Source organism: Lemur catta, chromosome 4, assembly GCF_020740605.2.
Source record: "Lemur catta isolate mLemCat1 chromosome 4, mLemCat1.pri, whole genome shotgun sequence".
NCBI lineage: Eukaryota > Metazoa > Chordata > Mammalia > Primates > Lemuridae > Lemur > Lemur catta.
Window position 1 is genome coordinate 68,104,622 of NC_059131.1, and position 14,940 is coordinate 68,119,561.

Genomic DNA, 14,940 nt, shown 5'->3' on the forward strand with positions numbered 1-14,940 from the left:
TTGAAAAATTTGCTTTGGTAGATTCTCTGGGTATGTTGAATTGCATCAAACAATACGTGACTGTAAGAGTGTAAAAAGGACTAGGAAGGCTTGCTAAGAAGGGGAAAACAAGAAAGCCAGGGCCCAGGGGAGTGAGGTGTGAAGACAGGTGGCTTTGTGGGTTTCAGGGAGGAGAATCTTGCAGAGGACAGTAGGGTAGGGTACGATGGAGGATGACTTTTATAAATGGTGGCTCATTTTAGGGCAACTAAATATTTAGTTCCTTAGAAGAGAAACTGGGTAATTGGAAAAACAATGTGTGACAACCATTAAATGAAGAAGGAGAGAGAAATCACAGGTGCAGAGATTCACTTTATTTATTCATTTTTCCCCCCAAGTATTGGCATGATTGAAGCCAAGGAGTAGGGGGGATGAGGCAGGGAGAGGGGCTGGAGGAGTGCACGAGGGGTAGATCACTTGTGGGAAAAGGGCCCACGGCCTAAGGAGGGGAGGGACCCAGGCTGGGACTGGAAGCCTGTCCCTCTAACACTCTTGCTTATTGAAGCTCTTGGTGAGGGGTGAGCTCAGGCTCTGATGAGTGACCTCGCAGGTAAAGGTATTGTACTGGTTGTACTCTGTAGAGGGCAGCGTCAGGGTGCTGCTGAGGCTGTAAGTGCTGTCATTGCTGTCCTGCTCCGAGAGACTGTTCTGGACATCATCCGTTCGGAGAACACCATCCAACCTCCACTTGACGTCGATATTACTGGGGTAGAAGCCGTTTATCATGCACACGAGAGTGGCACTTCCAGACCGCAACTGCTCCTGAGATGGCTGGAAGATGTAGGCAGATGGCTGAGCCTGAGCTCCTGGGGAAGGAAGCACAGAGGATGGTGTTCAAGTAACAGAAGTTCTCCACCTGGGTGCATTGTTTGTGGATGATCGCAGAGCAGGTTAGGACAGATAGACAGAAAGCAGCATGTTTATCCTGTATAATTGTAGCAATGAGGCCAGGATGCATATTTATAAACTCGATGATTTTGACTTTCTCCCTAGCTACCCCCTACCCCTTAAGAAAGTTCTAAATGGTTTTGTTTGAACTCTTGGAAGCCATTCTGAGGCCTCTGCATGCTTTTCTGACCGTACCTTTCTTTCCTTCAACTGTGTTCCCTGCCTCCTGCAGCAAACTCCACGCTTCAGGCAAAGACACACAGGCCACTTCATCTGTTCTCCTTTAGAGTCAGAACAGGCCGCAGCCTCTCATTATGGAAGAAGACCAGGCAGTGGTGGTGTCAGGGGGAGCCTCTGTCGGTTTTCATTTCCCCTGTGCCCCTCCCAGGACTATGCTGTGACAGCAGGCTCCCCAGGGCTCCCTTTGGCTTGGCCGTGCCAATCCCCCTGCAGAGTGGGCCCCAAGCCCTGCGTCTGCGTCTGGGTGGGCGTCCGCTCCTCTGCACTCTGATCATGCCTGTAACCCGCCCACCCCTCACAAAGGCCTCCACGTGAGACCCGGGCCCTGGCCTGATGATCTGTAACCACATGGGGTGATTTTTGGCCAGACCAGGAGGGGTCAACTGTAATCTTAGCCACCTGCCTAGGAGGAACTGGCTAACTCCACTTCTGACCTTGAGCAGCTGCCAGATGGCCTCTTAGAAATGCCCCCCTGCGGGGATTCAAGCCCTCAGCTGAGAGAGCAAGAGTTAAAATTAAAAAAATAAAGAATCTTTCAGTGGGAGAAGTCAACACATAATGTGAACAGGTCTTCATAAATCTCAATGTTAATCAAGCAGTTCAACAGAAAAGACTGAATTTTTGTTTGATATTTTTTTCTGTTTTAACTTTCATTTACTAATTTTTTCCAAATAATTGCATGAAATAGGCTTGACAGCAAAATAACATAATCTTTGGAAAATAAGCAGGGGAAAACATTCTATAAAGATACTCTTGTCTGGGTGAATTCTTGATAGCTTTAAATTTTAAAATTAAAAGCTTAATTAATATATTTGATATGGAAATTATTTCAAGATATCTTATTAGTTTTCAATAGAGTTTAAAACTTTCTAAAACTTTGTAAAACAGCCTTTTTTTTTAAAGGCTCTAAACTCACTTTAAAATAGTTTAAAACAGCTAAGTAGTTTCTAATAGTTCTAAATTAGTTTTAAAAGAGCTTAAAAGGGCCCTAAAATAGTCTTATCAAGTTGTTGCAGACCAAAATAATCCTTCTGAAGTATCACTTTTGAAATCAGCTGGGGTAAACAACAGCAGCAATAACAGATTATTAAACTATTTTAAAGGTTATGAAATTAAAATGTCCAGATTAAAATTTTTTCTATCACAGAATTAAGGTATTGGAAAATATGTTTATATTAAGTTTTTATTAATTACATTTATATATGATTAGGTATTTGGTACAACTGAAATATAATTCTACCCAGGCAGTTAAATTGTGAAAATTAAAAACGTCACAAGTTTATCTCATTTTTCATAAGTTAGTATACCTTAATGGTATTTAATGTGACCTCAGAGTGAACTGATGTAGACCTGACTGGCCACATTGCTGGCATTTAAATTTGATTTTTGCTGGTGTGGATTTTACCCTGAAAGAGTTATATATCTTTCTTTCTTTTACATTGAGCTCTTATTATTTAAATAAATTTGATGAGTGGTTATTAAAACAATTAAATAGCATTGAAAAAAATAGCTTTAAGTTCTTTACAATCCCCTAAGAGAAATTTTCATTAATGGGATATAATAAATGTGAATTTTACTTCTGAAATCTCTAATAAATCAGCCTTCTCCCTGTTTTTTCCATGTTAGCTCAGTGCCCATCACATTTCTATGCTCTCTCCGGTAAGCGGCATTATTTGTATCACTGTGTGTCAGGAAATCTGGCCACGGCAGAGTTAAACAGGCTAACGCGGTATTGCCATGGCCTTTAGCGGCAAGGTGCACCGCCCCACGAATGTAGCGGCATGGCCACAGAAGTCATTCAAACATGAAAGAGAACCGCGGCCACGTCTACAAGACCGCGGCCACGTCTACAAGACCGCCGCCACGTCTACAAGACCGCCGCCACGTCTACAGGCTGCTAGCTTAGCCACAGCCTTCTTCCGGAATAAAAATATGGATAACTAATAACTGAGAGAAATAAAAGAATATACTCTTTAAAATATTTGCTATTTTTCTACTACTGTGGGCATTTAAAAAATGCAATTATTTACTTTTCTTCATTTAAACAAATTTCTTTGAAACTGAGCTTTGGGGAACAACTGTCTTCTCACCATTATAAGAGATTATTTCATGTTTAGTCTAATGTAAAAATTGGATTTTAAAAAAGGAGTTATCTGTCAAGGCATTATTCCTATACAGTCTAACGTTTCAACAGTTTATCACTCATTTTAGACTCTAAAAATGACATTCCTGGTGATTTTCTAGTAAGCTGCCTCTTCTACATGGCGAACAGATATACTTTTAAAAATTTCTCACTTATGGTTTAGTGCATGCTATTGATTCTTATAGTTATCTTATAAAATAATTAATTGGACAAAAGAGAGAAAACAGACTAAGAAATACATTTTTCTACTTTTCTATATCATATATAACGAGCAATAACAAATACAGTATTTGGCAAAAGTGCATGAAAATAAATTTACTTTTGCCCTTTAGAACTCCAAGGGTTCCTTTTTCATCTACATTATATTTTTTCCCTTTCAGTCATTTCATTTAGACTAATTTAATCTTTTTGTCTCCAAATCCATTTTTGGAGCTGAGTTTAACTTTTGCAACTGATGCTAAATTTAAAATGCTCCCTTTCACCCATCTCCATAAACCTCCTACTTAAGCCTCTAAAAGTTAATACTGGCAATTAGACCCAAATTTCAGAAGGCAATAGAGAAAAATTACTTACATTTAATCTCCAACTGTGTCCCTTGGTGGAAGGTGATCCACAGTATTAGCTTAATTACTTTTCCCTCAAAAAAAAAAAAACACCTTCTTTTTGCTGCTAACATCACTAGATTGACTGATACAGAGAAAATCCAGCAATTTAGATGCCGTGTCACTTGACTAGCTGCTCTTCCTTGACATGAACTGATTTTCAGTCCCCTACTCATCTGATTTTCTGGAAGAATCCTGTTCTCTTTGGAATTGATCTCAACTCATATCTCAAAATGAAATACCCCCAAATTTACAACTTCAGTAAGAAAAAGGATTGGAAAAGTGCACTTACGTTTGATCTCCAGCTTGGTGCCTGCGCCGAAAGTGAGCCACAGTGAGGACTTTCCCACTCTCCCCTCAACAAAAACCTCCCTTCAAAGCTGATCATACGAGATTGGCTAATTCAGAGAAAAATCACCTATTTCTTTCCCATTCTCCCCACAAATCCTATTCTCCTTACAAACTCAACAATTTTTCTGTCTGCTCAGCTTTTCAGTTGGCTATCTCCTGGTGTTCTGTCCTCTACTTTTGGGTCACCAGGAATAGTTCATTTAACAAACGTATCACAAACTTACACAAATGATACAATGGGACCAAAACCTCACAAATAACTGAGCACAGATGTACTTACGTTTGATTTCCAGCTTGGTCCCTTGGCCAAAAGTGAATCACAGTGATTCGCCTTAACTTCTCCCTCTACAAAAAAACCTCCCTGAAAGGGCAGTAAGTCCCCTTTCCTAGTTCAGTTATTTTGATTTAGAAATAACTGAAATTAACTTAAAAACTTTTAATAACTTAAAAGTTAGCCATCAGCTAGCCTTCTGTGGAACAATTTCTTCTCCTGTGTACCTAATCTGGGAATGAAATTTGCTATATCCCTGACATCCAACTAACAAAAAACACACAAAAAGGAACAGAAAGCAAACCAATTAGACCAATTAGAAAGAGGGAAGCATCAGTTGGAAAAAATACTTACGTTTGATCTCCACCTTGGTCCCGGCCCCAAAAGTGTACACACAATGGTTCCCCTTAACCTCCCTCCTGTACGAAAACATGTTCCCTCTGACAATTGAGCAAGACTCCATCCAGAACATGCTATTATATTCCCCAGTCAATTTCCAAAGTTATCACTTAAGCAGGTTATTCTCACCCAATGACTGAATCTTGCTTGCTCTTCACAGAAAACGCACAATTCTCAAGTTTGCCTATAGACTTCAACTTTGTCTTTGCACTGGAGGATGTCAGAGGCTGGTTGCAAAGAGTCAGCTTATAGATCACTTCACAGACACAGAGACCATAAGACACAGACAATCAAGAACGGAAAGCTTGGATTTTACTCACGTTTGATTTCCAGCTTGGTCCCTTGGCCGAACGTCCACCACAGTGAGAGCTCTCCATTGTCTTGCTGTATAAAAACTCTTCTCCCCAAAGAGGAACAGAGCCCTGGGTCAGCTGCTAAAGCTTAACTCCCTTTTCGAGCAGATGTGGAAGCCCTGGGGCTTTTCTGATAAAGCCTGTTTGTTTCTCTAGGTGAGATCTAAAATCCTAGAAGACTATATTTATGTCTACGGCCTGCTGGCATTTTTTTTTTTTTTTTTTAGCAACTTGCCACCTCTGAACTGCTTATTGTTTATTTATGTTTTGGAAAGTAGACTGAATGGAAATTGCAAAGAAAGACAAGCAAATTTTAAAAATTGCCACTTCTTTATACTTTTTCTTGGGTTGGAGTGGGGAGCTTTTGCAAATGATAAGCTTCATTCAATGTAATTATGGAACTCTCAGTGAGAAATAATTAAAGATTGTCTTCCTATTTGAACTTGTCCCTTGCTGTGATGTTATTTCAAAATAGGCAGACTAAACCTGTATCAAATCGAGGCCCACATCTTTGAAATGTAGTTTGGAGTTTAGCTATAAATGACATGTGAAACAAAAATGAAGATCAATAGAGTAGAAAAGTAGACTTTATTTGGTTGGTTGGTCTGTTGTTATAGGGCAGGCGGAGCTCAGGTCTTACTGAGCCGAGCCAGGTGCTTGCTGTCTTTAGAGCTGCCATAGAGTCAGAGCATGCCTTGTTTCCGTAGTAACCCCATCAAGGACACTGAAGACCTCGTTTTGTTTTGAGTCCAGCTTCATTTATTGCAGTCTTGTTCATCTCTGAACCGTCCATCCCCATCCCCTTCCATACATTGCTCCCACCACCCTAAACTCCTTACATTTCTTCTATGGCCTCCGGCTGTTACAGAATACTCCCTCCGCTTGCAAACACCTTGCCTACCTGGGCCAGCCTGTGAATAGCTAATTGTCTTTCCAGATTCAACTGCAGAGGGACTGTCTCTCAGATTATCCCCAAGCAAGTAACCTGACTTTGCTGAGTACAGGGACAGGTCACTGGGCCTACAATGCCTAATTGTTCTTACCTGCTGTCAGATTCTCTTTTACCCTACCAGATTGTGAGTGTTTTAATGTTTTATTTGTCTTTTATTTGGGAGGCCCCACATCTTCACTTGGCAAATGCTCAACTAACAGTTTCAGAATGAATGAAAAAAAAAAACTAACAATGCATAACTGAAAATCAGTAACAGATCAGAGGTGATAAATTATAATAGATCAAAGGCTAATATTGACCACTGTAATAGTAAGTTTTACAAGAGACATTGTAACTCACTGGGAGCTTTGCTAGTTGCCTTGAATAGCAGAATCAGCAGTGGGCACATGCAAAGCCCTGACTTAAGCATTAGACAAGGTATCCACGTAACATGCATTTGTACCCCCTTAATATTTTGAAATTAAAAAAAAAAGCATCAGCAGTAGTACTCACCAGAAGGAAAGAAAGAGATCAAGTTGGAGGTATAGAGAAGAGAAAAATTGGCAAGTGGAAAGTAAGTGTATAAAATAGCTGTACCAATTTTGGAAAAAAGTAAACTCTAAGATTACCTATATTCTCAATAGTCCTGTGCAATGTGCAAATATAACTTTTTAAATGATATATGCACACATGCATGAGTTTTGTCAATTAAATTCTTTTCTATAATCTTTAAATTGAGAGTGACAAAAAAGTAAGAGCTTTCCTAGTTCTGCACAGGAAATACTCTTTCACAAATGTAGGAGATGTGGGGGGGATAGAACATAGAAATAAAAAAGATGGCCTGGCTATACAAGGGATATATGTTCCTAAGTGAGTAAACTGGAGATACAGTGTGGATAGTGCAACCGAGTGACTATTTTAAAGCAGGACTTGTTACTAATAAAAGATTATTATAAGAACCATTACAGCAAAAACTATTTTACTGATCACACACAGTGGTGATCTACAGTAATGGTTATTGTGATGTTTGTTGTTGTAACATAAAATAGGTTGCCGAGAGGTGGTTGAGATCCTTAGCATGTGTGTGGTTTGTTACTTGAAAGCAAAGGACGTCTCAGAAGCATCTGTGAGGCTCCGCCAGGATCTACCATTCTACAGTGTTCAAGATGGACATTGAGAAGATTAGCTTATTGAGGAAAGGCACAGCGTCAATAAGACAGTCTGAGAGGTTCTTGGATGTAATATATAACAGAGACGGAAATAGAACTTTCCTAGGGAATATTCCAACAAACTCATCACCAAAGCTGCCTTCCACCTGACCCTCAGCAAAGTTAGATTTTCAGAATAAATTCTAAACTGCTGTGGAGAGGAGACAGAGGGAGAGGGAGGAAGAGAGTGAGGGAAAGAGAGAAAGGAAGGTTGCGGGGGGGGGGGGGGAGAGAGCAAGTGCACCTCAGTGCACATCTATAAATAATCCTGAAAACTACTGATAAGCTATCTTAGTTAGCAATATTCCTCAGGTCTCAAATTTCAAGAAACACCACTTTTTGCTTTTTCTCTGATGTAATTAAGTAGCCTATTTGGGGAGGTTCCCTTCACATCAGTAACATAGAGCAAATTACCCAATATGTCAGGGGACACAATGGCAACACTTTGCCCTCTGCAAGGTTTGGGGGCTGGTGGCTTCCCTACCTGGCTCTGGAGTATTTGTACCTGATATCCATCTTCAAGTCTGTGGTTCAAAGTTTTTTTCATCAGTCATGGTGGAGTCCAAAGAAGGTGATTCTTTTAGCTGCAGCCTGACTTAGAATTGTAACTCTGTCATTTTCACTCCACGTATGCTGATACGGGAGGAGGAGAGGAGGCAATTCTGTCATTCACATGCAGGGACGCTCAGAACCTGATCAATCATCATTCTTCCGGCTACAGTGTCATGAGTGGATATTCGTCCTGGGTCCCCAAGGGGCAAAGCTGGCCCATTATCCAGGAAGGAGGGAATCCGAGGAGGTCGCTTGAGAAAGAGCTGTTTCTTTGCTGCTACAGAGCTGTGGCTGTTTCCTCTCGTCTCTGAAGAAAGATGTGCTGGCAGAAGCAAAGTCTTTTGCCTGGCCATGGGCAAATGTGTGGGCCATAAACATGACCCAGGATTCTGGTCCCACTTTGGAAAATGTAGACGCTCACCTTGTTTTCAAGAAGATGCTAGGGCTGCAGATATTTTTGATGTCCTTGAGCGAAAGAGAAGACAGCAACTGTGTCAGGGGTTACTACCCTTGGAGGGGCTCAGCCACCAAGATTTACATATTGGGTGCTGTGGTTTCCAGCTCCTTTTGCATGAGACATGAGCCCCTCATGCTCTGCCCTGGAGCTCCCTGCCCTCCCCCCGTGCCTGCTTGGTACTCAGCCCTGTGTCTTCGCTTATCTTACGGCAGAAAAACTCACCATGGGCAACTACTGTGGTCAGGCCAGCTCTGGATGCAGTTGTGCAACTGATGAGTTCAGACTTGGTTTTTCAGACCCCCAGATGCCCTGATTATCCTGGCTGAGGCCAGAGTTCCAAACCTAAGAGACAGGAAAGGAAGCGGGCAGACCAACAGAAACCAATAACCAGATTAAAACAAGGAATAATGTCAAGAAGTTGTACAGATACGTAACACTTTTCAACTCATTTTCTGAACTGGCATAACTTTGATACTGTAACTAGTCTAGAGTGTAGTCCACAAAAGAAATCTAGGACCACTACAGATTTCAAGGGATCACCTCTATGCCTCGAATCCTAAATCCAATAATTTCATGGCCTTTTTAAGTAAAGCGAAGAGAAAGGGTAGAGATTTAGTCAATTCTTGTAATCTCCTGGGTGGGAGTCTGGAGAAGTACTATGCTGAGGAACAGGTGTCAAAATCAATAACAGAAACCCAGAGGAGTCAGTCCATCCAAGGTAAGACGTATGTACCAGGCCACCTCAACCTGGAGGCAAAACTAGGATCAGAAAAACAACCACACAGCAGGTCCCCGGCCTGGGATACCACATCTTCCAATCTCATGAAAAATAATATTCTCCACCTCCTTCATTATTTCTTGGATTTCAGGGGGCATATTTCAAGGGCTTGCATTCAACATTGTGCTCTCAGTGGCCAGCAAGTGCCACTTGCATAGGGTGGGTTGGTCAATGAATGAATGAAAGGAACAAGGGTGGTTCAGCAGCCACCTACCAGGCACTTGCTGTTTTCTCCTTACCTTCTCTGGCGTTGTCTAGTGGTCAGCCTAGGTAGTTTCTGAAGCCCCGAAAACTGCTCATGGTGGTGGTGGTGCCTGAATCTGGGATTGTCTCTGGCTGTAGCTGATTTTGGCTTTTTGATGTTAGAGTGAATAGAGAAAAGACTTGGTGCTTCTTTGGAGGAGTTTTGTGGGCTTGCAGACTGTTTGAGCTGGAAGAGACAAACCATGTCTACCTCCATTCATTACAAACAAAAAAAATCGGGTCCCTAGCATTGAAGGCTACACAGCTAGGGAAGGACTGCGCTGGAAATAGAACCAGTTAATGTGCTTCCATTACGTTTCCTGAGGCACTTGGAAAAATCTTTGAAAACTGAGAAAATTACTTGCACAGTTGTCACCTCCCTGCCATCCCCTCCCCAACCCTCCAAATCAGAGGGGTTGTTAAATCTGCCATCATAAGAACACTTCAAACTCAACATCATCATCAACTAGTAAGATCATAAATCAACATTCCTAGGATACTCCAACCAGCAGTAGCAGAATACACATTCTTTTCAAGTGGCCATGGAAATATGTGAAGATTATAAAATATTGGGCATATAACAAACCTCAACGAATTCAGTAGAATTGAAACGATACAGAGTGTGCTCTCTGGCCACCTGGAATCAAACTGGAAATCAATAACAGGAAAATAATGGGAACAAGTCTAAACCCTTGCAAATTAACAGCACACTTCTAAACAATCCTTGGGAAGTTTCGAGGAAAGTAAAAAATTAGATACTGAACAGAATAAAACTGAAAATGCAACATATCAAAATTTGTGGGAAAACAGCTACAGCCCAAAGAAATGAACACTTATTCTAAGGAAATGAAAACTTATGTACCTATAAAAATGTATATGGTACACAATTATTCATAGCAGTTTTATTTGTACTAACAAAAAACTGAAGGCCAGGCATGGTGGCTCATGCCACCTCATGCGAGGCAGAGACAGGAGGATCCTTTGTGCCCAGGAGTTAGAGGCTGCAGTGAGCTACGATTGCATCACTGCACTCCAGCCTGGGTGGCAGAGAGAGACCCTATCTTTACAAAAAGATAAAATAAAATAAAACACAACTGGAAGCAGTCAAAATGTCCTCTAATACCGCAGTCCCCAACCCCCTGGGGTGTGGACCGTTCTGGTCAGTGGCCTGTTAGGAACCCGGCCACACAGCAGAAAGTGAACGACAGGTGAATGAGCAAAGCTTCATCTGTATTTACAGTCACTCCCCATGGCTTGTATCCCCATGGCTCCGCTGCCCCGCATCTGTGGAAAAATTGTCTTTCATGAAACCAGTCCCTGGTGCCAAAAAGGCTCAGGACCACTGCAATAGATTAACAGTAAAACAAACTGTGGTACAACCATCATGACATGTAATATTAATATTAAAAAATAATGAACTGTTGATACACACAACAACTTGGATGGACCTCAGGGGCATTGTGCTGAGCATAAAGGTCACATATTGTATGATTTCACTTATCTAACATTTTTGCCATTTCAAAAATGTTACAGAAAGGTATAAAATTTTATAATTTTGATAAAATTATACAGTAGTGGTAGGCAGGAGTTAAGGGTTGGGGGGGGTTGCAGAGAAATAGATGTGACTTTAAACCCCTAGTTAGTTTAACTAACTTGTTAACTAATCTGGGGTCACACAGCTGGAGGCAATGTGACCCTGGAGCCCACACTCCTGCTAAGCTATTCTGCAGTAAACATTCTGGAATGTGTCTTGTATATAGACATATGAACACTTCCTTACTGTATATAGATGGAAGGGGAGCTTCTTGGTTGCAGGGTGTGTGCATTTTTCAATTTATAAATTGGTCCCCAATTGGTGTATTAATTTAAATTCCCACATTTGCAATGATAGGTCCACCACAGAATTTCTTTTCTCCATGTCCTCTCCGACACTTGATATTTTCTGGCTTTTTCATTTTTTGCCAGTCAAGTGGGTAATAAGTTGTATTTCACTTTTGGCTTAAACTATATTTTTGCATTTCTTGATAATTCATGAGGTTGACTATTTAAAAGTGTTTATTGGCCACTGGGGTCTCATCTGTTGTGAATTGCCTGTTCCTAAGGCATGCCCATTTCTTATTAAGTTGCTTATTTTTCTGCTAGTTTATTGAGTTCCCATTCTTTCTCCTCCCTCTCTTATTTCTTAATAATAGGGTCCCAGTTTTGTACAGGGCAAGTGTCTCAGCCCCAAATTGAATTTCCCAGCTTCTTTGCAGTTGGGGCCGGTGGGACATAATCTGAAATCTGTTGTGTTTTTCTGGGAAAATTTTGCTTTATTGTCAGAGGCACTGCTGCTCGTTTCTCCTTTGTCTTCTTTCTACTATACTTCTGCCTGGAACATGGTAGAGGAGCCGTCTTGCAACATTTAGGATGCAAGTCACAGGCTAGAGTGGAGGAGCAGGAAGAGAAGGGACCTACGTCCTGCTGCAGCTGCTCTGGGTCTGAAGAACCTGTCCCCAGACTCAGGCTCCATGAGAAAAAAGGACCCCCTTGTCTGCTTAAGCGCCTCTAGTTGGATTTCAGCTACACACAGATGAATGAATGCTGAGTAATGAATACTGATACAACTTTCTAATATTTTCTCCCAAGAGTTTTGCATTGAGGTTTATAAGTGAGTTTGTTGTATACATTTCCTCTTCATTTTCAGTCTTTGATTTTGGCTTCAAGATTATCCTAGCCGTATGAAATGGTTTATGTTTATAAATAATAGTTGTTTACCCTCTTTCACTATTCCCTGAAAATTTTTTTTAAAATACAGGCTTTTTTATGTTAAGGTCCCCCCCTTTTTTAGGTTTTGGTAAAACTTAACCGTATGTTTATCTGGACCTGGACCTTGATTTAAGCAAACTTCCTGTAAAAACACTGTTTGGAAACAATCAAAAAAGTTTGAATAGGAAATGGGCAATAGATATTAGGAAATCACAATTAATTCTGCTAGAAATCATAGTGGCATGGTGGTTATCAGTTGGCAATGTATTAATGATTGGCTTAAAAATACCATATGTGGGTGGGAGGCAGGGGAGTTGCAGAGAGGAGTTGGATGGAGGAGGTAGTTGGAACAAGGTTAGAAAAATGTTAATTTATGAATCTTAGGATTTGTTATACTATCTGTGTATCTTCGTAAATGGTTGAACATTTCCATAAATGTTAAAAATAAAAATAATTAAAAGTCTCACATTGCTGACTGTGACTGTCACACTCTGTCAGCGTATGGTAGTGTTGTACAAGCCATGAGCCTACATAGGCCTGATGGCTCACTGGGCTTGCTAGGTAGCAAAAACAATGACACAGTATAGACCAGGTCAGATTTTATTGCTTTTAGACAAAAGCTCATGGTAAGATTTGCAGAGCCAAGAACATGTACAGAAAAATCTTAAATTATTTTTAAAATTCTAAGTGATTTATTAAAGTCATATAGGGAAGTTAGGTAGAACATAAAATAAAACACTAAGAAACCTATAAACTTATTATTATTCAACTATAAAATCATTTGGCATCTCTCTCTTTATATACATATATTTCTACCTATCTACATTTTAAATCAGCGTTTTCATACATGTATACATATTTGCAAAATTTTATTGATTTTATTGATGAAAATGATATGGAATTTGATTTAAAAACTTGTACAAAAAACTTTCCCTTATATTACTCTGCAGTTCTCCTTACCCTGATTTTTTTTTTTTTTTTTCCGGAGACAGAGTCTCACTCTGTTGCCCGGGTTAGAGTGCTGTGGCATCAGCCTAGCTCATAGCAACCTCAAACTCCTGGGCTCAAGCAATCCTTGTGCTTCAGCCTCCCGAGTAGCTCGGACTACTGGCATGCGCCACCATGCCGGCTAATTTTTTCTATATATTTTTAGTTGGTCAGCTAATTTCTTTCTATTTTTAATAGAGACGGGGTCTCGCTCTTGCTCAGGCTGGTCTTGAACTCCTGAGCTCAAACGATCCACCCGCCTCGGCCTCCCAGAATGCTACCCTGCTTTTAATTGGCATATTTCAATCTGTAGAAAGAGCTGAACATTTTAAGAGATTTCATGACTATAACAATAGGCAGCATTTCATAGATGACAAAATATTTCATCACTAATACCATTATATTTTAAGTTTGGTTGTATAAAATAGCTTTAAGGAGAGGCTGTGCAATTAGTTGTATAGAAATTAATACAGACCCTGTCACTGGGCCAGCCTACAGTGGGATCTTTTTCTGGTGTGGTTGTGGACAAATTACTTATTCTTTCTGAACACCAGTTGGGGTTTTAAAAAAAAAACAGCCTGCAATATGAGCATCCTCACAAAGTGATGAAGTCTGAAATTAGACAGTCAATGTAAGAGAACCAGTTTTCTTTCTTAGTAGGACAAGATGCCTTTAAAATTTATGCCCAAGTTTGACTATTCATATCTTGTCTCTTTTCTCCAAAATATTTGTGTTTAATTAAAAATTTATAATGAAATTAGAAAAATAAGAATAAAAATAGAAACCAAATTGAGATAAAACAACAATGCTAATCATAAAGATCAAAATAGGAGTTACATGATCCAAAAAAGAAAAAGGAAAAAAGATAATTTGGACTTCATCATAAATAAACTTCTGCTCTTCAAAAGACAGTTAAGAAAATATATAGACAAGCTACAAATTGGGAGGAAATATTCATAAAAACAAATGTGAGAAAGGAATTGTATGAAGAATATACAAAGAATTCTCATAGTAAATAGAAAAAAAATAACACCTCAATAAAAATTTGGCTAGAAAGTTGAATAGACACTTCATCAAAGAAGAGACAGAGTGAAGTGACAATACCAGGCTCAAGCAAGTGGAATGTTCATTCATTGCTGATGGGAATCCAAATGCCACTTTGGAAAACAGGTTGGCAGTTTTCTAGAAAGTTAAGCACACACCTACCTTATGATTCAGCCATCTCACTGCTAGATATTTACCCAAGTTAAATGAAACCCTCTGTCCATACAAAAACCTAAATTTAAATGTTATAGCAACTTTATTCTTAGCAGCCAAAACTGGAAATAGCTAAATGTCTTTACACTGATAACTAGTTGAGCAAACTGCGGTATATCCATAAAATGGAACACTCCTCAGCAACAAAGAGTGAACTGCTGATACACACAGCAACACGGATGAATCTCAAATGCATTATGCTAAGTGAGCAAAGCCAGACTCAAGAGGCTGCACACTGTGTGGTTGCATTTATATGACATTCTGGAAGAGGCAAACTATAGGATCTGGAAAAAATCAGTGGTTGCCAGGGGCTTGGGAAGGGGGAAGGAAAGTTGACTACAAAGAGCACAAAGGAGCTTAAAGGGTAATACTGTCCTTTATCTTGAATGTGGTTGTGGTTACATAGCTATGCATTTGTCCAAACTCATAGAAATATACACTAAAAAGGGCGGCTTTTACTATATATAAATTATATGTCAGTAACCTCACTTAA

General features: G+C 40.0%; 1 gene segment (V, D, J or C); it reads right to left on the reverse strand.

The window, feature by feature from the left end:
• Nucleotides 1-331: 331 nt before the first annotated feature.
• LOC123637158 overlaps nt 332-14,940 on the reverse strand; it is a 54,914-nt gene continuing 40,305 nt past the window's right edge. The window contains 2 exon segments of the V gene segment in view: nt 332-845; nt 4,205-4,242. Coding sequence covers nt 523-845; nt 4,205-4,242 — 361 coding nt within the window.